We start from the raw sequence: 23,194 nt of genomic DNA on the forward strand, positions 1-23,194 counted from the left end.
CAGTTGTGATTTATTAAAATGAGCCCCTGTCCCCTGGTCTGGTTGGGTAAGATAGTTTACTTTTCTTCTTTACTATATATGTAGTATCTAAGGAATAAATAAAAAGAGGAATGGTTCTCAGCAGAACGGTTCTCATGCTACCTGTGGTCTCTATGTTCTGAAGGAGCCCAAAGTGAGTATACAGGTTGTCACCCATCTATAAAGGCTTTTCTTAGCCAATCACTGTGCTGTTGAGAGTATAAGATGAGAACAGTTTGTATTTTTGTAGAAGTCAGCAACCAAGGAGACAAGTTATAGAAGACTAATTTTGTAAAATAACCTTTGTGTACTTTCCTGCACTGATGAAAGAGTTTGGAATGCCATGTGTCTCAAGCAGAACCAATGTCAGGATTAGCATTGCAGCCCATCTTACTGTATACAGAAGAACTAGAGCATTGTATTGTGAGATAGCAAGCTATTGTTTGGTGAATATGCTGCACAACTGTTGCTGTGCAATCTGAAACAGTATTGTACAGTGAAAGCAACTCTGCATTTCCCTTACCTTTATGGGATTACAAAACAGAAGCTAGCTTATATATACATATTTATATGTGAACCTGAAGATTTTTATTCTCTGGCTACCACTACCATTTATGCTTTTTTAAATACAAGGCGGCTTTTCCTAATGAAATAATGAACTCTCAAGTGCTAATCCCAGAACTATCAGCAACTCTTGATGATACCCAGGGGTGGCTCCAGGCCCCAGCACGCCAAGCGCGTGCTTGGGGCAGCAAGCCGCGGGGGGCGCTCTGCTGGCGCCGCGAGGGCGGCAGGCAGGCTGCCTTCAGCGGCTTGCCTGTGGAGGGTCCGCTGGTCCCGCGGCTTCAGCGGACCCTCTGCAGGCAAGCCGCCGAAGGCAGCCTGCCTGCCGTGCTTGGGGGGGCAAAATGCCTAGAGCCACCCCTGATGATACCTGGGGCAAACAACATAACCCCAGTGTTTCTCCATCTATTAATAGAGACAATACTATTTATCATCTTCATAGGTTTGTTGTGAGAATTAAATTAGCTAATGTTTGTGAAGCACAATAATGAAAAGCACTAGATATGTTGCCTGTTTGCCAAGGCAGTAAAAATATCAGTTCTTTGCTTTCTCTCTCTCTTTGTTCTCCTTCAATAGGCCAAGTGGTCTGTCATTGTGTCATGCTCTGCTACTCTGTATGTAGTATATGGAGGCCCAAAACAGATTAGAAGTAAAAAGGAGACCTTTTATTGCAGTAAAGTTTCACATAGAAAATTAATCAGGCTGCATCTTGGAAAAAACTTCCTTGCATCCACCCACAACCCCCTGGAGCATGCTCACTATAGCCTTAGGGCTTCTAACAGTAAATGGTTATTCTCACATTGGCCACATGGTGGCAATAAGCATAACAAAAATACTTACAATATTACACTTGACATGAACTACCTGAGCTGGCAACACTTCCTATCAATGATTGACTGACAGGAAGTGTTGCTTCCAAAAATACAGATTCAGTGAAGCTGACTAGAAGGGGTGGACAGCAAGGTAGAAAGTGTACCAGAAATAGATACCACTTTGTTTCATACTGTCCCAAGATTCAACATCATTCATCCTTTAATGTTGCCACCTGGGCTCCTTTTCATTCTGCTTCCATTCCAAAATCTTTTGCAACTTAAAAATAACCTGACAAAAGTATTTCTTCTCTTTTGTCCAGTCTCTCTCTGGTTTTCTAACAGTGAGCCTTCATCTTGCGTGTGCATTCATTTTCATAAAGATGTTCTAGGAGGAGAATTGCTAAGTTGAAAAGAAATGATTTTAGTGGGGGAGATATTCAAAGGCATGCTTATTGACAGGAGAAAATGTGAGCCTATGTGTAGTGTTTCTTTAAATAAAGCAAGAAAAACAAGGAAGAGGCAGCTAGGAAGGGTTTCAGACAGAACCTTTGCAGTGAAAGAGAGAAAGAAAAGCACTAAGGATAATACTATTTTACTTATTCTGCTAAAGTTCCTCATTCAGTGTTAAAAGAAAGTGATTTTTTCTGTGATACTTTACAATTATCATGACATGATGTAAAAAGTTTACTTAGTTTGAACCACACGTATTGCTGTGAGAACCTAGTACTCGGACCACAACCTTATCAAAAGGAAACAGTCACATTTATATGAGACCTAAAGCTAATGAACAGAAGTCTACACCTTTTATTTTTATTAATTCAAGTGAATCAGCTGGACAAAATCCTCTTAAAGCAGATGACCTGGACAAATGGTGAAGCTCATGTGATTCATCTGCATCTATAACTTATTTAATATTCATTCTTCTTTATGTGGATCAAAATGGTGCAAAAATGTGTGTAGTGTTAAAGACTGCTTAACAATAGTTAAACAGGATTGTTTAAAAAGTGGAAAGATTGTTTAGAAAGATGGGAGAACATCATGTTTCCTTAAATCTGTGGAAGCTCTACAGTGATAGGGCTAACCTTAGCTGTGGGCCACAAAGGTGGCTACCTAACATGCTGAATTTGTGGTGGTGCAATTATGTGTATTCTTTTGGAAAAAAGTTCCTTGCTCCTTGCAGGATCTGCAGCAGCCTCAGCCCACTACCCTGAGTAAACACAGGAGTACGGCTGTCATACTGATGGGGTCAAAGAAGTGTTGCTACTGCTGTGAGTCCTTGACTCTGAGTGGGGGCAGTTCTTCCTCCCTCAGTCTTTCTCCCTTCCTGATGCATTTTTGCTTTGGTCTCACTTGCTGTATGTTGGTGGCAGCTTCTGGGGTTAGATGAAAATGTCAGAGTGGTCATTGCCATTGGGTAGGACAATGGTAAGTGCCACCATGGAGGACAATCCTAGCCAAAGCTGGCACAGGTGTTGGTGACACAGCCAGTGGAGGCCAATAGGGCAACCAGGGGGATGTCTGTCTGCTGCGGTGATCCTAGGGCAGCATGAGCTGCTGTTAGGGCATAAACATGGGGTAGTCACTGTAGAGCACCTGGACAGAGGGTGAGAGTCGTGATCAGAGAATCTATGAAGCAAGTGGGCCTTTGGCCAGTAACCAGTGAGAGGCCCCCAGAGTGACAGTGCCCTTCAGACAGGAGCCCATATAATGGGGAAGCAGTTCCAATTTTCCAGCAGGCTACTTCTCCTGCTGCAACTTTACTCTGGGATCCTTTGCTGTCTTCTCTGCACACCCAGTCCCACCAAGATTACTACTCTGCTCTGGGCTCCTGCACCTGCAGAAGTGCTTAGGACTCCTGAAGTAAAATTGTCAATCTGCTACCATGCAAGACTCAAGGAAAAAGCTGAAGCCCTGCCTCCCCTATCTTTCATCATAGGAAAAGAGGAGGGATGCAAGCAGTGTCATCATCTGGAGAACAAGAACAAAGGAGTATAAGGGCACTTTTGTGGGGATTAGTGGGAAAATAATTATTAAAGAAAACCTATGCAAGTCAGATGGCGTTTAGGGTAGGTGATAATGAATTAAAATTGGGGTGTGTATATGTAATTTTGCCAAGGACACCAAAACATCTAGTTCCAGCCCTGTCCACTGAAGACCTTCTTCAGTGTTGGAACATAGCAACTCTGTGATAATTGACCACTGCTATGTGATAGGAAAGTAATGAAACAAGGTGTTAGGGGAAGCAGAGGGTAGAGTTGGAGACAATGACAAGACAGGCAGTACTCTCAAGTGAACCAGCAACCATAAAGGTGTTGTGTATGCGTGCATGAAATGGAAGCGAGTCAGCCTCCATTTATGATTGGACATATTAGCCTGCCTACCCCCTTGGCATTTTAGTTCGCAGCAGGTTTGCAATGTTTGTATATACTAATCTGTGGGTCTTTTGAGCAGAAACTGACCAGTATCATATGCCAAAGAATGATGTAGGAACTAGAATTTAACCTCCCAAACTCATTGTGTTTACAATTTATCAAAAGCCAGACTAAGTGACAGGTTAACCTAGCTCACACACAAATGATCTGGGTGTGACTTGTGTTGTAACAAAATTCTTCAGATCATCTGACAAGAGAAGGAAGGATTATGTCACAACAGAATAAGCACCAATGTGCTACAAAAGGGTTGCCCTCTCTCTATGAGGGCAGAGAAAATGATTCCTGTGCTGTAAAAATATTCTAAGAAGGATGACTTAAGGTTGGTTCATCTCTCATATCCATATATTGACTCAGCAAATTATTTCATTGATCAGCAGCAGAGTACAGTCTCTTATGCTTCAGTTGGTTAGATAATTGAGATTGGCATGTAGTAGGGGTATTAAAAATCGCAAAGAACTCTCCAGAAGTTCTCCTTTCGAGATTCCCAATATGTCTGATTATTTTTCATTCATATTAGACAAGTTTAAAAACAGTTCTTTATTAATGAGTATAAATTCATGTGCTGGGAGTTGAGCATTTAAAAACACTAATTAATAATAAATATACTTTGCTCTTATAATTTACAGAACCTTTAGCTTGACAATCTCAAAGCAATTTACAAAGGGGAGGGATATGCTTAATTTACAGATAAGTACTAAGTGACTTGACTGAGGGCACACAACAAGTCACTGTGAGAGCCAGAAATAAAACCCAGATCTTCCGATTTCCAGGATATTCTCTATCCAAGAGAGCACATTGCTTCACTAATCAGTTATTTTTTTCATTGTGTAGTAATTTAGAAGGCAGAAATATTCTTGATGAAACTTTGTAAAATTTCCATGATACATGTTAGTGAGCTCATCTAAGACCATCACGTAAAGATTTGTGACCTATCTTGAAAGCCATCTGACAAGTCTGCAGTTCTTAGTGGAAGAGAGGAATTTTGGCAGAATCAGCACTTCTTTTAATTTCAGTAACTAAAAAAAAATGTCAGACTATAGTTTTTATAAGCTTTCAACAGGGCTACACATACACAAAACAGTTTTCAAAAGATTTGTTTGCCCTTTCCTAACCAGTAAAATAACCAAACATACACACCAGCTTTGAGGATGGAGTATGCTCTAATGCATTTTTAAAATTAGTTTCAACAAAAGTAGAAACATTTATTGAACAGCTGGAAAAAAAAGTTCAATCATGGCTACGAAGAACTGTCCAAGCAGCAAGAACTGAAATGTTTTTGAAAGGACTTTGTATTTAACTAGAGAAATTCAGTTTCTGAAACAAACTCAGTTTTAAAATCTTGTCTTAGTATAAGTTAAAAAAACAAGTACAAGTATTTGCTTAAAAAAGTAAATACTTACTGTATCATGTTGCGTGTTATCTTTCCCTGATAGGATCAAGAAATAGTTCCATGCCAACAGTAACAAAAAAGCAAGCGGAATCATGTAGAGCTCAAAGTTCCAAACCACAAAAAGAAAAAGCTAAAAGACAGAGGAGAGATAAATGATTAAACTCTGAATTTATTCAAAGTAAGGAGCAGTACATTAAACAAACAAATCTAAACAAAACAACACTCTTTCTTTCTGAACAGAGACCAGGAATGATGGGTTAATGTGGCTGAATGCGCAACTGAAACCACCAGTTTGAAAGCAGCTACACCTCTGAAAAATCAGTGGTGACATGACAAATCTGAGATAAAGCATCAAACTAAAAGACAAAAGAAAATATACAAAAGAAAATATAAAACATTCCAAAAGTGTGAAAATATTTGAATAAACAGCAATAACAATGTTTAAAGGATCAGAAATACTTTAGTAAAGATTTTGTTTTGTTTTTAAAAAAAAATCTGAGGGATTATTGAGAGAGAGAGAGAGAGAGAGAGACTTCTTGGGGCACAGCTTTCAGCTAAAAATACTAAAGAAAAGGTGAACAAGATGGCACTTATACACATATTTGTTGAGATTTTTCTCTTCTTGTAATAGACTTCCAGATCTCACAACTAACATTTTTAAAACTCTAGAATTAAACAATCTAAAATTACTTGCTTGATTTCCTCTCAGGTGACACAAATGATAGCTGAAAATACTATGGTAAACAATACTATTGCTGAACCTGCCCTCAGTCTTCAGCATCATGTATTGGTAACACTACATGCTTTTCTTCCAAATACTATATTCAAGCCTTGCACTTCCTTACATTTCTTCTGCTTTCTAAAATTAATCAAGTGCAGTGTCCCAGAACTACGGCAAACCCAAACCAAAACATAGCTCCTAGAGCAGAGGTTCTCAAATATCATTGCACCGTGACCCCCTTCTGACAACAACAATTACTACATGACCCCCGGAGGGGGGACCGAAGCCTGAGGCTGCCCGAGCCCCGCCCCATGCAGGTGGGCCAAAGTCAAAGCCCAAGGGCTTCTACCTCAGGCGGGGGGCCTGTAACCTGAGCCCTGCCACCCAGGGCTGAAGCCCTCTGGCTTTGATTTGTCCCAGGCGGTAAGGCTCGGGCTTCAGCCCTGGGGACCAGCAAGTCTAATACCAGTCCTGGTGACCCCATTAAAATTGAGTCACGAACCACTTTGGGGTCCTGACCCACAGTTTGAGAACTGCTGTACTAACAAACTAAAAATGGCTCCTTTTTCTATCCCTATACTTTAGGTACATTTTGGTTTGATCAAGAACTAAAAAGGGATTTTAATAATCCCTTAAAATTGAGGATTATGTTTAATAGAGCCAAAACAGAACATTGGATCATAAAAGACTAATGCAAATACCAGTGTAAAAACCTACATTTTTAAGAAATACACAGTACCAGATCAATTAACTTGCCTTCTTCCGTGCTACAGCCACCAAATGGCCTGTATATGAATGTCTTGGGAGACTGCAGGACAAGCTTGATAGCTATTACATTTTTTGCAACGGAAAGGTGTTATGTGGTATCATACAATTAAAGGGGTACTGGCATTTTTGATACTCATTACTACATTTGGGAAATCTGTATGTTGTTCAGGTTATTTAGTTTAAAAGGAAACCTATTAGAAGTAGTGTTGAGTAAGAAAAGTTTTAAGAGAATTCCAGAGATCTGTAAAAATTACTTATGAGAGAATTCCTCTAAGGATTTACTAACATATATTTTGAGAGGAACATTTACAGGAGTGTGATTTAGCAAGATCAACTCAAGTCAGCTTAAAACAGGAATCTCCAGCTCAGAAAAGAAACTCACCTCTATTCGCTCAGAAAAAGGCTTGAGTGAATAGGTAAGAACATAAGAGCGGCCATACTGGGTCAGCCCAAAGGTCCATCTAGCCAAGTATTCTGTCTTCCAACAGTGGCCAATGCCAGGTGCCCCAGAGGGAATTAACAGAACAGGTTATCATCAAGTGATCCATCCCATCGTCTGTTCCCATCTTCTGGCAAACAGAGGCTAGAGACACCATCCCTGCCCATCCTGGATAATAACCATTGATGGACCTATCCTCCCTGAACTTATCTAGTTCTTTTTTGAACCCTGTTATAGTATTGGCCTTCACAATATCCTCTGGCAAGGAGTTCCACAGGTTGACTCTGCGTTGTGTGAAAAAATACTTCCTTTTGTTTGTTTTAAACAATAACACTTCCTTATTTGCTTTCTCCAAACCAGTCATGATTTTATAGACCTCTATCATACCCACCCCTTAGTCCTCTCTTTTCCAAGTTGAAAAGTCCCAATCTTATGAATCTCTTTTCATATGGAAGCTGTTCCATACCTCTAATCATTTTTGTAGGCTTCAATAGGAGCTCTGGAAGTAAACTCTGACAGACAGGGGAAAACAAATTCCAGAGACTGCCTGTTGTGAACTGCCCCTGCCTGCAGATGTCCCTAGTCTTAATTTTAAAGCTGGTGATGGAGAGAAGTAATTTCTACAGAAAGACCCAACTGCAGATGGCTTTGTAGAATAAAAACAACACCCTGAAACAAATTGGTGACCAGTTCCGTCTATGGAATACAGGTGTAACCTGCTCCTGGTCTTCAAGGGTAGTCCCAAGCAGAGTTCAGTATAATAATGCTCTCTAGTAAGAAGACAGGCATAGTTAACTATGGCAAAGCCCACATCCGGAGGGAAAGGGTGTAAGCTCTAATTTGAAGCAAATGAAAGAAAGCATTATTGGTTACTGCTGCAATCCATGCATGAAAACAAAGAATTCTTAGGCTAGAAACCTTTAACAATACACAGACATTTCCAATGAATACAAAGAGTAGATATACATTGCCATGTCATCTAGATGATTTTCCTGACCTACCAGCTTTATTTCCATCTTGTCTGGAATGAGCTTCAACCAATTTTCTCATTAAAACACCTGTCTCAGTCAGACACTAGTAAAGCAAGGACACCACATTTGCTATGAAAATGAAATGAATAGCTATGGGAAATCAGCATAGTGATAGGACTGCAGCTCAATCTGCTTCACTATCTCACCCCCCCCCCCCCCCAAAAATGCAAAAAAATGCACATATAACAAACAAAAAACTAAAACTCAAAATAGAAGAGAGACTAATATACATACATATATAAAAAGATAAAAAAAAAAAAAAAAAAAAAAATTTTTTTCAGTTCCCTCAGACAAGGCATCTTACAACTATTTAAAAAAAAAAAAAAAAATGTGTATATATTTTTTTTCCTTTTTTTTCATTTCAAAGGAAGGAAAAAGGGGAAAAAACATTTTAATTCCATACAGATACAGATAATATAAAAAAAAAAAAAAAAAAAAAAAGAGAAAAAAAAAAAATTAGATTCCTAGGAACCCCCTACTGTAAATATGCCAATTGAACATGGACTATATCTGCTATGATCTCTTTTAAAGAAAAAAAAAAAAAAAAAAACAAATAAAAAAAAAAAAAAAAAAAAACTACTACTACAAAAACATTTTTTTTATTTTAAAGGGGTATCCCAAAAAGGTTAATATAATATAATATTTTATTTTTTTCTACATTACTACCATACATTTTTTTTCCTTCCTTTCCTCCTGCAGACAAGGATTTCAAGAGCATAGGCATGAACCGGTCATTTACAACATCACATCAGTTGATACCCTTAGTGAGATATATATGCATAAAATGATTATTCAGTGAGACACGTGATACTACCCTAGTGTACCACACTTCAAAAAATAATTTAAGTTGGAATATTGAATATCCTATTCTTTTGCAAACTATAGTATTTTTAAAAGAAATCTCATCCAAAATGATTAACACTTCCTACTGTTCGGGGGGAAAAAAAAGCCTGCCCTTTCAGGCTAGCAGTTGTGGATCATTAGCTTTCCAGTGATGAGGTGTGTTTGATGAGTATTTTTCTTTCTAATTAAGAGATGAGATTCTCTATTTGACTCTCTCTTCAGACAGAAGTAAAGAGAAAGCTTTCTGCCAATGTGGAAAGGCCATATCCTACAGAACAATTATTTCAGATGTCTTTATCTACTCTCTTCTAATTTGATTTCTTTTTTTTAAATTGAACCCACATTTGCACCCAAGCCTTCGCAGCATTTACCTATTTGTCACCTAAACCTGCCCCTATTATATTACCTCTATTTTTTACTATAATTAAACATGTTTCAGACATTTTACCACTAGGAAAGGAAACTGTGAGAAATAGTCAAGTAAGTCCTAGATACTATCGCCCATATATCTTCAGCTACAGCTGAAGGTGCATGGAGGGAAACTTCATACAGAGTCTTTGCCACAGACAGGAACAGAGCCTATGCTTGTGACTCTGAGTCCTGTGCTTTAATCATAACATTACCCTTCCCCCTTTAAGCTTAAAAGTGTTCTTGTGGGTATTATTCTTTTCTCATGTTTTTGGACTCTTGGATGTTTTATCAAAAAATTGAAAGAAAACCTACATAATGTATTGCTTGGGTCTCTACCTACATGCTGTAGGTTTTGAGGCTTCAATGAAATAGTGTATGTTCTCTGCACTGTAAAACACTGAAATAATTGTTTTAGTTGAACTTGGCCTGTAGTCTGTTGCCTGTTCCATTAAAAAACAAAAACAAAAACCTCACACTCAAAGAATGTAAGTACTGCCTTTGGTGATCAATTCCCACCTCACCCCTCGGTGATATTTTTATTTTTAAAAAAGCATTTTCTTCCACTTCACTGGATCCCATGCATCCTGCAAGTGTAAATGTAAACATTATATTTGAGTCAGAACATGCACATTCAGATGGGCATGGAGAAAATGAGCTTCATAAGCAAATATTAAAATACTCCTACGTTTTTCAGGCTGATTACCTGATCACGAGGTCTAGGTGAAATTCAAAAGGTCTGAATCTTAGCCTATCTATCTACAACTAATGTATGCAAAAGTAGCCTGGAAAAAAGAGTGAAAGCATGGTGTGATAGTTAAAGAAAAGCATCAGGAGCCATCCCATTCTCAAATTTGCAATGTGACCTTGGATAAGTCACTTAACCTCTTACCTCAGTTTCCCCCATTTAAAAATGCCTCTTTGGAGCCCTGAGAGTGTTCTAAATCCTTTGAGGAGCTATAAATACAGTAAGAATTAACACTTACAGGAACAAACTATTGTGAGATTTTCTATATTTTCGCCTTTCAGTACTGTGGAAATGTACTGAACACGCCATTTCACTGCGATCTGGATTTTTTCCCCTTTCATCCCGCCTAGAACCAGGAAATGCAGAGGCTTCCAAGATGAAAAATAATTTCATAAAATGTTAAGTAACCTTTTATTTTAACATAAAGAAGCATTAAGTTGAAGTTCAGTTCAAGCTTTAAGTGAAGTTTCAGGTCAATTCTTATTTTAATCCCAGCCCTGATGAGCCCTTTGGCATATTAAAAATTATGTTGCCTCTCTAGTTAGAATACTTTGGTGCAGTATAAAGAAAAACAGTTGAAATCAAAGTTCACATTTCTTAACAGACAGGATAGTTCTGGTCTTGGTTTTTGCATGCTGATAGTTTGTATTATAAGTCAATAGTTATATTACATTTAAATTCTTTCATGTAAGCATGGTTTGACTCCAGCTATTAAAGAAGCAAGTATGAGAATTACATGTGACTCATTTGATGTGTTTCAACCCACCCAATCTTCTTTTGAAACATCTCTATAGCTAAATAGACTTATTTCACCTGAACAACCTCAAAGACGATGCTATCATCCAATCATAACATAATGTAGGTTACCTGTGTCTTGACAAGTTTGTCAGCACCAATAAAACCTGCCAGCTAGAGGCTTGAAAGATTTTTATTTAAATTTAGATTTCCCCCCCCCCACTTACAACTTGTACTGACATTTCACATCATTTTATAGAAGTCAAAGAAGAAAGTGCTATGACTTTGCTTTGAGGATACTGACAATTCCAAAAAAAGCAAGCCCCAGAGTCTCTGAATACAAGCATCACATTAACAGCACGTGAATTACAGATGTAAAATTCATACCACTTATGACTTTCATATAGCAAAAGTTAGGTGGAAATAAAAATGACATATTTACAAAGGAATCTGTAAATATTCACAAAATGTTGACTCTCTCACTAAAAACAACGAGGAGTCCTTGTGGCACCTTAGAGACTAACAAATTTATTTGGGCATAAGCTTTCATGGGCTAGAACTCACTTCATCAGATGCATGGAGTGAAAAATACAGGAGCAGGTATAAATACATGAAAGGATGGGGGTGTGAGTAACAGTAGGGAGAAATTAGTATTGGGGAAATTAAGTTTAGGTTTTGTAATGACCCAACCACTCCCAGTCTTTATTCAGGCCTAATCTGATGGCATCCAGATTGCAAATTAATTCCAGTTCTGCAACTTCATGTTGCAGGTTCTCCTACTGGTTTTTGAATGTTATGTTTCCTGATATCAGAAACATTCAAAAACCAGTAGCTTCAGTCTCTCTGGTCACTCAACAACAGACCTAAAAGTGGCAATTCTTCAACAACAACAAAAACTTCAACGTGAAGTTGCAGAACTTAATTTCTCCCTACTGTTACTCACACCTTCTTGTCACTGTCTGTAATGGGCCACTCTCTTACCACTTCAAAAGTTATTTTTCCTCCCTTGGTATCCTGCTGTTAATGGATTTATTGTATTAGACTGACCTCACACTTGGAAAAACAACCTCCATCCTTTCATGTATTTATACCTGCTCCTGAATTTTTCATTCCATGCATCCAAGTGGGTTCTAGCCCACGAAAGCTTATGCCCAAATAAATTTGTTAGTCTCTAAGTTGCCACAAGGACTCCTCATTGTTTTTGCTGATACAGACTAACATGGCTACCACTCTGAATCTTGGGTCACTCTCTTTTTCACTTTAGATTTTCTACCTGGCTACTATCACTAATACAGCTCAGAAATTCTTAAACCTGTTCACTGAAAAGATCAGCGCATGCAGGTCTACTGCCATTCTGGACTGAAGTTCAATACATATTTGTTCTCTCAGATTTACAAACACACAATTAAGATAAATTGGTATTACTCTGCCTGTAACAAATACACTGGTATCAAGTAACGACTGCCCTACAAAGATACATTAGTGACTAGATCAAAGAAATGCCTCAGAATAAGACTATTAGGTTCATCAAAGCTTGTCCCTTTTTAGTACTCCATTTCCCCAACAAAATCTCAATTTTTTTTTCTTGAATGACCCATGTCTTTGTCTCTGCAACATTATCTAGCAAATCATTCTATACATTAATTATTTTTAAGTGAAAAAGTGCTTTTAATGTCGCTCCTCAATTTGTTTTTGTTTTGCTTTTCCATGTGCATCTTAAGTAGTTACTGTTTTCAGTGCAGCACTGATGCAGGGGTAATCACTGTCTAAAAGATTCAAGGCATTATATAAATCAGTTATATCCCTGTTAAGTGTCTGATTTTTCTCTAGGCTATATAAAATGCAGCTTTTTAAGCCTTCCCTCATTGCTCATGCCTTCTAGGTTTGAGATCAATCTAATTCTTCTTGCCTCTTAAACTTCCTCAATGACTGTTTAACACAATTACAGACTGAACATGCTATTTCATTTCAAAGTGCCTTGATACAAAAGGTATCATTTCTGTACAATACACTTTACATTTTAGACACATTTTCTAAACACTTAAATCTATTTTACAACATTGTCTCTATATTTTTACATAGGAATTTACTGCTTTACAATTTCAGCAGGTTCTTCTGTAGTTTCTCACTGATAGGAGGAGGTATTGAATGTGGAAACGGCTAAATGTGTATGACTTTACTACACCTGCAAAGATTAAAGTTTCTTTTCCCATAATAACCCAGGTGAAAATCCTTTTGAATTATTTACCTATCTCTATGTGCTCACTGCAATAATCAAATATACATGATCAGCAAATATAACCAATTTAGAACTTAGCTACACACAAAAGTTGCATCACTTTGTGCTGCTTTAACTATACTGATATGGCTAAACTCCCCTCCAACCCAGCATGGAAAGGGAATAATCAGTATAAGGCACCTTTATACAAGTATAACTGTGCCCACACTAAGGGTTGTACCTGTTAACTATTATACAATCACACGCCTAACCAACACAATTATGCCGGTACATCATCTGTATGTAGTCCAGGCTTGGGTTTGTCTCATCTTATTGTTGTAACTCCTTAGGCCTGGTCTACACTTAATATACCTATGTTTGGAAAAGCCCTAGTATAGATACATTTATACCAATCTGACTGTTCTTATATCATTTAACTGCATCCACACCAGAGGGTTTTGCTGGGTCAACTATACTGGTATAGCCAGCAAAACCCTTCTAGCGTAGACAAGGTTTGACATAATGTTGGGTGAAGTTCACTCTTTTCTCATAAGGCTTTTGTAATTGTGGCCTGGTCTACACTACGCGTTTAAACCGATTTTAGCAGCATTAAACCGATTTAACGCCGCACCCGTCCACACTACGAGGCCCTTTATATCGATATAAAGGGCTCTTTAAACTGGTTTCTGTACTCCTCCCCAATGAGAGGAGTAGCGCTAATATCAGTATTACCATATCGGATTAGGGTTAGTGTGGCCGCAAATCGACGGTATTGGCCTCCGGGCGGTATCCCACAGTGCACCACTGTGACCGCTCTGGACAGCAATCTGAACTCGGATGCACTGGCCAGGTACACAGGAAAAGCCCCGCGAACTTTTGAAATTCATTTCCTGCTTGCCCAGCGTGGAGAGCTCATCAGCACAGGTGACCACGCAGAGCCCATCAGCACAGGTAACAATGCAGTCTCCTGAGAATCGAAGAAGAGCTCCAGCATGGACTGCACGGGAGGTACTGGATCTGATTGCTATATGGGGAGAGGATTCAGTGCTAACAGAACTGCGTTCCAAAAGACGAAATGAAAAAGTATTTGAAAGAATTTCCAAGGCTATGATGGAAAAAGGCCATAGCAGGGTCTCAGTGCAGTGCAGAGTGAAAGTTAAGGAGCTCAGACAAGCCTACCAGAAAACCAAAGAAGTAAACGGAAGGTCCGGTGCAGGGCCAAAAACATGCCGCTTCTACGCTGAGCTGCATGCAATTTTAGGGGGCTGCGCCACAACTACCCTACCCCTGTCCGTGGATTCCGAGGTGGGGGTTGTAATCTCTGCCACGGCTGAGGATTATGCGGACGGGAAGATGAGGAGAAGGAAGAGGAGGATGAACTTGCAGAGAGCACACAGCACTCCGTTAGCCCCAACAGCCAGGAGCTTTTTCTAACCCAGACGGAATTACCCTCCCAGCCCTCCCAAGCCACTATCCCACACAATGAAGCCATGGAAGGGACCTCTGGTGAGTGTACCTTTGTAAATAAATAACATGGTTTAAAAGCAAGCGTTTTTTAATGATTGATTTGCCCTGAGGACTTGGGATGCATTTGCAGCCAGTAAAATTACTTAGAAAAGTTTGTTAACATGTCCGGGGATTGAGCGGAAATCCTCCAGGGACATCTCCATGAAGCACTCCTGGAGGTACTCCAAAAGCCTTTGCAGAGGGTTTCTGGGCAAGGCAGCCTTGTTCCGTCCACCATGGTAGGACACTTTACCACGCCATGCGTGTAGCAAGTAATCGGGTATCATTGCATGGCAAAGCATAGCTGTGTATGGTCCCGGTGATTGCTGGCATTCAAGAAACATCCGTTCTTTATCTTGCTGTGTTATCCTCAGCAGAGTGATATCGTTCAGAGTAACCTGGTTGAAAATCAGGAATTTAATTAAGGGGAAAGAGATGTCCATTTTCCTACTGGGTTCGTGGCCTGCTGCTTAAAAAAAAATCCTTCCTTGCACGTAGCCAAGCGGGGAGAGGGGCGGAGTGAAATAGCGATGAGCTTTTTCGCGTTTGGTTAGCAGGGATCTTCCCAGCTAACAGCCACGCGGTGGGGGGGGGGGGAAGGGGGTGATTAGCAGTGAGCTTTCATGGTACCAGCCATGCGGTGGGGGGAGGGGTAAAGCACTGCAGAAGTCGAAAGACAGTGGCTTACCATGGCCGCATGCAAGCTGAATTCTGATGCCTGGACCTGTGTAGTGAAATCACATGTGCTATGTAAGGTGAATAGTACTGTTCACTGTGAAAGAGTATAACCATTGTTCTGTAAAATGTATCTTTTTAAATACTTCTCTCCCTTTTTTCCCTCCCTCATGCAGCTGCAAATTTTTCAAGCCTCCCTACTCCATCCCAAAGGCTAGCTCAGATAAGGCAGAGGAAAAAGAAGACGCAAGATGAAATGTTCTCGGATATCATGGAAGTAACCCGCAAGGAAAGAGCTCATCTGAATGAGTGGAAGGAGGTGGTATCACATTACAGGAAAGATGCCAGTGAACGTGAGGACAGGAGGGACGCCCGAGATGAGAGGTGGCGGTAGGAAGATCAGCGGTGGTGGGATGCAACTCTGGGGCTGCTGCGTGATCAAACTGACATGCTCCGGCGTCTGGTGGAGCTTCAGGAACGGCAGCAGGATCACAGAGTGCCGCTGCAGCCCCTGTATAACCACCATCATCCCTCACCATGTTCCACATCCTCCTCACCCAGACGTGTAAGAACGCGTGGGGGGAGGCTCCATGCACCCGCCCACTCCACCGCCGTGGACAGCCCAACCAGAAGGCTGTCATTACTGTGAAATTTTTTTAGTGGTCTTTTCCTTCCCTCCTCCCAAACCACACCTGGGCTACCTTCTCAGTTCTCTCCCTCTTTTTATAGTGAATTAATAAAGAATACATGATTTTTAAACGATACTGACTATTTCCTTAAGCAAGTTGTAATCGAAGGGGGAGGGTGGGTTGCTTACAGGGAATGAGTCAATCAAGGGGGGTGGGGGTTCATCAAGGGGAAACAAACACAGCAGTCACACCCTACCCTGGCCAGTGATGAAGCTCGTTTTCAAAGCTTCTCTGATGCGCACCACTTCCTGGTGTGCTCTTCTAATCTCCCTGGTGTCTGGCTGCGCGTAATCAGCGGCCAGGTGATTTGCCTCAGCCTCCCACCCCGCCATAAAGGTCTCCCCCTTACTCTCACAGAGATTGTGGAGAACACAGCAAGCAGCAATAACAAAGGGGACAATGGTTTGGCTGAGGTCTGAGCGAGTCAATAATGTGCGCCAGCGCGCCTTTAAACAGCCAAAGGCACATTCTACCACCATTCTGCACTTGCTCAGCCTGTAGTTGAACAGATCCTGACCACTGTCCAGGCTGCCTGTGTATGGCTTCATGAGCCATGGCATCAAGGGGTAGGCTGGGTCCCCCAGGATAACGACAGGCATTTCAACATCCCCAACTGTTATTTTCTGGTCTGGGAAGTAATTCCCTTGCTGCAGCCGTTTAAACAGAGCAGTGCTTTTGAAGATGCGAGCGTCATGAACCCTTCCCGGCCATCCCACATGGATGTTGGTGAAACATCCCTTGTGATCCACCAGTGCTTGCAGCACCATTGAAAAGTACCCCTTGCGGTTTACGTACTGGGTGCCCTGGTGCTCCGGTGCCAAGATAGGGATATGGGTTCCATCTATCGTCTCACCACAGTTAGGGAATCCCATTGCAGCAAAGCCATCCACTCTGGCCTGCACGTTTCCCAGAGTCACAACCTTTCGTAGCAGCAGCTTAATGATTGCTTTGGCTACTTGCATCACAGAAGCCCCCACAGTAGATTTTCCAACTCCAAATTGATTCCCGACTGACCGGTAGCTGTCTGGCGTTGCAAGCTTCCAGAGGGCTATTGCCACTCGCTTCTTCACTGTGAGGGCTGCTCTCATCTTGGTATTATGGCGTTTCAGGGCAGGGGAAAGCAAGCCACAAAGTTCCATGAAAGTGCCCTTCCACATGCGAAAGTTTCGCAGCCACTGCAAATCATCCCACACCTGCAAAACTATGCGGTCCCACCAGTCTGTGCTTGTTTCCCGGGCCCAAAATCAGTGTTCAATGGCTAGAACCTGCCCCATTACCATCAGGATCTCCAAAGCGCAGGGGCCCACAGTTTGAGAGAATTCTGTGTCCATGTCCTCATCACTCTCATCGCCGCGCTGCCGTAGCTGCCTCCTCCTCGCCTGGCTTTGCAGGTCCTGGTTCAGCATAGACTGCACGAGAATGCGCGAGGTGTTTAAAACGTCCACGATTGCGGTATTGAGCTGAGCAGGGTCCATGCTTGCTGTGCTATGGCGTCTGCACAGTTCACCCAGGAAAAAAGGCACAAAACAGTTGTCTGCTGCTTTCACGGAGGGAGGGGTGAGGCTGTACCCAGAACCACCCGCGACAATGATTTTTGCCCCATCCTGCACTGGTACCTCAACCCAGAATTCCAAGGGATGGGGGAGACTGCAGGAACTATGGGATAGCTACGGGATAGCTACCCACAGTGCAACGCTCCGGAAATCGACGCTAGCCTTGGACCATGGACGCACACCGCCGAATTAATGTGCCTTGTGTGACCGCGTGCACTTGACTTTATACAATCTGTTTTACAAAACCGGTTTCTGTAAAATCGGAATAATCCTGTAGTGTAGACGTACCCTGTGTGGAAACACTATGGGGGCTGACTTAAAACTTCGGGCAAGCTGTAGAAATGCAATATTACACTTCTGTGGCCATTATTCCAGCAATATAGATTGGAGGAATCTTGGTGAGCTCCTTCTTCAGACTGTTGAAGAAAAGTTTTTTTTTCAACTCAACCATAGTCCCAACTAGAAGAGGATCTGTATCTTCTCACCCATGCTAGCTACTCCATTCCTTCTGCCTAGTCAGTTTCCATCTGCCTCTTCATCTTCACTGGCTTTTCCACCAAGCCCCAAATTGTATCCTACCATAGAATTCCTCACCGTCCCCACTCATTTGCCCAGTGGGCCTTTATCCCAAAACCCATCATTAAGGACACAGCAAAACTACATGGCATTTCAAGACAGGAAATGAAGAAACTGTACAATTATGGAAACTTTCACGTTGACTCTTGAGGGATACTGCTCAACTTCTCTTCCTGTATCTGAAATAGCCAGTGACTATCCAAATATGGAAATAAATGAAATACCTCCCAAGATATTTCCTTTTTCCCAGAAAAAAAAAATTGAATTTTCTACTTCTAAAAGTTAACAGCTGCATACATTTAAATTTATTAAACACCTTTATTATTACTAGAAAAGGCACATGTTCTAATGTAAAGAATTTCCATTCAAATGTACAGAGCATCAGGATATTCAAGGTAAGTCTAGCTGCCTGTACAAGCAAATTTTGTGGTTGTATTTGGTAAACAGGTAAAAGTATACTTTGCTGGCTGTACAGTCAATGTTGACATTTAAGCAGTAGTAATTAGGATTCAAAGTCACCTGGTTAAGAGGAAAGCGGGTTTTGTAGTTTTGTTTCAGTCGGTCTGTACACTAAGATATTTTCTAAGAAGAGACTATAGAAAAGTATGCAATATGTCCTAAAATCCAATTTCACAGATCAGATTTGATTTGCCCTTAAACAGAGCTCTTCTGGGAAATATTCAAGGCCAAATTTTCAGATTAGACTTAACCTGCAGTTTTGCTCCCACAAATATTTGTTGGTGGTGTTAGGTCAGTTGGACATGTAAGTACCTGGTTGTATATACAAATTGGTTACTTTGATCTCCAGGGGACTTTAATTGTTTCTACAAAGTACTGCTTTTCCAAATCTGGCTATTCATTCAGACCCCAAACTTTGTATCATTAACCTTCCTCCTCCGTCTACCTCCTCCTCCCAAAGAGAAGTCAAGTAGGAAACTATTTTTTTTTTAAACCCACAAGAGTATCTCTTTATTCAAATTTTACTATATGTGGATTTGTTTAAATTTCCCTGTGATTTTTTATTTTATTTTCAATATTAGGCCCATCCTGCTAGGTGCTGATTGCCATTAACTCTCATTTGGCTTAAAGTCATTTGGAATCATGTGGATTTATTTTCATTTTTTAAGATCAGCATCCTACCTTAGTGAGCTTTACATGATGATTTTCATCAGGCTCCTAACTGATGACCTGCTCCATTTTATGGTTATGGGATGCCTAGAACACTGGCTAGGAGTAACTGCTAAATAAACGAACAGTGCTAAAGATTTGTTGACTTTTCATTCTCCCAAAATACCTAATATCTGTGTCTCAATTGGAAAGTCATTCCGCTGATGTTAGTTAAAAAAATAGCTATACTCCATGTAAATACATTTTAAGGAATAATAATATATTTCAGCTATCTTACCACCCTTTGTAACTTCATCTCCCAGTCTGTCTTCTAATTTTCTAATTTTCTCCTTCACTGATTTCAAATCTTTTTTCCTCAGTTCTGGAAAAAAACTTCACGAGTTATGGTTAGCATCTCTAGCAATGTCTGCATGTTTCTCTTTGCAATTCATGTATTAATCTTAAGCTGATTTAAGATACTTCTCTTCTCTTTACAGTATTTTACTCTTGCTATATGATGCCTAAGGGGAAAAAAGGATTTTTTTTCTTGATTGATCTGCTAGTTATTTAATTCTGGAAAGCGCTATATATTTGTATACTAGGTATATATTTCTCTTCTATATTTACCAAACCTCTAAACACTCTTGTATCGAAAAGGCTGCAGTAATAGGAAGTCAACAGAGAATACTGTTTCGACAGCAAAGCAAATCAAGCTCCAACTGTTCAAACAGCCTGAATTCTGTGGTAAAAAGGAAAAAGGTAAAAAGAAAGGCCCTAGGCCAAGGCCACTGAGACAGGCAGGTATTTTTAGATACCTAGATTACTCTAATACAATTCTACAATACTTTCTTTAAACAAAATGCAACAAAACATAATTCTTTAAGCTCCTTCTAAGCTTGGTTTTCTTTAGGAAAATGCACTGATTTTTGAGGAAGCTAAAGTACATTCAGGTAGAATTAAAAACACACCTGTGCTATCAACAAAATATAGATATCTGTTATTAACATAAACAGTGGAAACAATGTCCTTGTCATAAAACACATTTACCACTGCACAGCGTCCCAGAAAAGGGATGGAAAACAAAGAATTTTGTTGGTATTTATTTTCCACTCCAGAGGCACAGAGGGCACATCTTCAACTTGCTCAGTGCAACTAAGATATTAGGTATTAACTATGAGTTAATTTTATTTCCATGTGCCTTCACTAGACTTAGTCCCCTTTGCACAGATTCAGCAGCAGAAGGGGACTTAAAATTGCCCTATGCAGTGGGAGAATCCACAGCTTGTGTAGCCCATACACACCACTTTGGAAGTAGGGTATGTGTTCAGAGCCAAGAAAGGAAGGGCCAGAACACAGTTCATTCCAGTGATCTGGAACTCTTCCTGCTGGTATTGTAAGCTGCCTCCTGTGCATCCCCTCAGAGGCAAGGATCACACTATATGCAGCCTGTCTCTATTTTCTCCCTCTTCAGGCACCTTAAGAACTCACTCGGTTCCAAGGTAGTTCAAACAATCCCCTTGTGGGGTATAAATTTGTTGAGTCCTCCAGTACATACTGGCCCTCTAGACCCCAATCCTAGTTCAGTGTTTCTCTCCTGGCAGGCCAAAATAACAAAGACATACTCACACAGTCTTTATCCCAAGTTTCAGCTGGATACAGCCCCTCCTCCAAGGGACTGTCTTTCTGCTTCCCAGCTCCTCCTGCTTGGAGTTTGCTCTTCTCCTCAGGCTGTCTCAGCTGGTACCCTCCCCATACTCATTCAAGGCCCTGCAAGAGCATTCTTACTTCCTGCTGTGTCTACAGACATAGCTCTGGTGTCCTGGGCTTCCCCCCTTCAGTGCAGTTTTCTGCTACTTTTATACTGGAATCACCTGATTCCTCTCATTCTGGGCTCATTCTGCAATCACAGCAGCTTTGCCCCAGCTATCCAACCCATAAGGCAAGTCAGCCTGTTATGGGTATAAATTAGAGAATTCCTGAGGCTGGTCCCAGGATTGGGGGGCTGGGAGTGGCAGAGGGAGTATAACACAACTTACACTCCTCTCTTCTTAGATGTATTAAGGTCAGATCAGCTGCATCTGAGTGTTAAGCTCTATACCATCAGGAACCCAATGGCACTTCTTGTGACTAGAGAGAGAGTCACATTCTGAACTGGTATCAGAGGGGTAGCCGTGTTAGTCTGGATCTGTAAAAGCAACAAAGAATCCTGTGGCACCTTATAGACTAACAGACGTTCTGCAGCATGAGCTATCGTGGGTGAATACCCACTTCTTCAGATGCAAGTCTTGCATCTGAAGAAGTGGGTATTCACCCACGATAGCTCATGCTGCAGAACGTCTGTTAGTCTATAAGGTGCCACAGGATTCTTTGTTGCTTTTACATTCTGAACTGATGAGGATTAGCAAGCAATGGAGAATTGGGCCTTGTGTACATGAGGATGGGGACTATTCCAGTTACATACATTTGATGATGGCTGTGACACATTTATCTCTTGTGAAAAGGCTGCATCAGTGCCCACATAACTGGTGCACATACCAATTTAGCTTACTGGGAAAGCTGGAGATGAGAAGCACCTGGACTTCTGAAATGAAATACGTCCATCTGATAACGGAAGTGTTATGTACAGACAAAATAGAAGGGGTTTACTTAGCAAAACCCAAGTAGAAGGCAATAAAGTATCTGCTTTTGGCTTATAACTAAAGGAAGAACATGAAATTTTGGGGAGAGTTAAGACACGATCACAAGAAGTGGATGCTATAAAAATTTATGACAGGTGGGGACTGAATGAAAAGCAAAGATGGAGAACAACCATGAGTGAACAAAACAGGCAGAAAGCTCTGTGGAGTCAGGCGAACTGGGTAGGAGAGAATTTGGAAGAAAACAGCATGTCATGAAAGTAAAAATATAGTTGTATTATAATCATGCTGACTAACTTAATTTTGGCATGAGATTTTACATGTTTTCATTTCAGTTTGTTAATGTTCGCTCTCATCAGCTTATCTATAGTCCTACCCATTGTACTGAGAAATAAATTCTCTCTCCATTCATGCCACAAACACAGCAGGAAAACTCTTTGAAAGAGACCAGCAATAGTTTATTGGTAAATGCTGGTCACTGAGACGGACTCTCTTTGTTTTGTTGGGTTTGTTTTCCTCAGTATATTACATCAAGGAAGCAGAAATGAAAACTGATGATCACAGCAGGAAGAGTGAAATAAAGCTGGAAACTGCTTCCCACTGTTTTTGTTCAAGCACTTAAGGTACTGCAGAAAAATCCTGTATCTTTGTACAATTACAAAATAATAATCTTGCCATTCCAATTGTTTCTTCATAATGAAACTTATCAATGTGTTTTTACATGAACTAAATTAAATCAAGTATGGAAAAGACAGGTGTGCGCTGGCAGATTTCCCATTGTTTTTATAGTCATTTTTCCAGCCATCAAGTGCTGCAATCTAAGCTGGCTCCCTCTTTACAGTCAGCTTTCTCTGCTACATTAGCTCACAGGGAGACAGGTGTGGCTTTGTGCTCTAAGTATGACACTTTGCAGAATCCAGCTCACCTTTCAATAGTTCACTGTTTCAGCTACATTATACTTCATTTATTTATACTGTTGCATTCCTGACATGTTTAGCCATACTTGAGCATAGAAATGTTCAAAGGCTTCTTCTTACTCTAATTATTATATATGCATTTACCAAACCAGCTACACCATCAATAACATTTACTAATCCAATAAAGATGAATATTGCATTTTAGATCTGCTCATTTTAAAGCAAATCTTAGAAAGGTGGGGAATAGAATGCACAGTATGGTCTTGTAAGCAGCTGCCTACAAAATATAATGCACCCTTTCTTGTTAGCCATTGACTTTGTAGTGTGCCAGATTTTCCAACTTCAAAACAAGAACAGCACCTTTCTAACATATTATACATAGTCAAATAGGGAAAGAAGATTGTTATC

At 40.5% G+C, this 23,194-nt stretch overlaps 1 protein-coding gene across 14 annotated transcripts in view; it reads right to left on the reverse strand.

Annotated features, from left to right (window-relative positions):
• The window catches only part of MCTP1 (multiple C2 and transmembrane domain containing 1), a 444,146-nt gene that overhangs the window by 75,205 nt on the left and 345,747 nt on the right, over positions 1 to 23,194 (reverse strand). For 10 of the 14 annotated variants that reach the window (XM_039545048.1, XM_039545043.1, XM_039545035.1 and 7 more), the window contains one exon: positions 5,227 to 5,346. The exons of 2 other annotated variants lie outside the window; for them this stretch is intronic. In XM_039545048.1, the coding sequence (XP_039400982.1) occupies positions 5,227 to 5,346 (120 nt within the window). Of the gene's footprint in view, positions 1 to 4,398; positions 4,861 to 5,226; positions 5,347 to 23,194 lie in introns of those variants that run through there. 2 more of the 14 variants (XM_039545041.1, XM_039545044.1) reach the window with 2 other exon arrangements.

Source organism: Mauremys reevesii, linkage group 6, assembly GCF_016161935.1.
Source record: "Mauremys reevesii isolate NIE-2019 linkage group 6, ASM1616193v1, whole genome shotgun sequence".
Classification (NCBI taxonomy): Eukaryota; Metazoa; Chordata; order Testudines; family Geoemydidae; genus Mauremys; species Mauremys reevesii.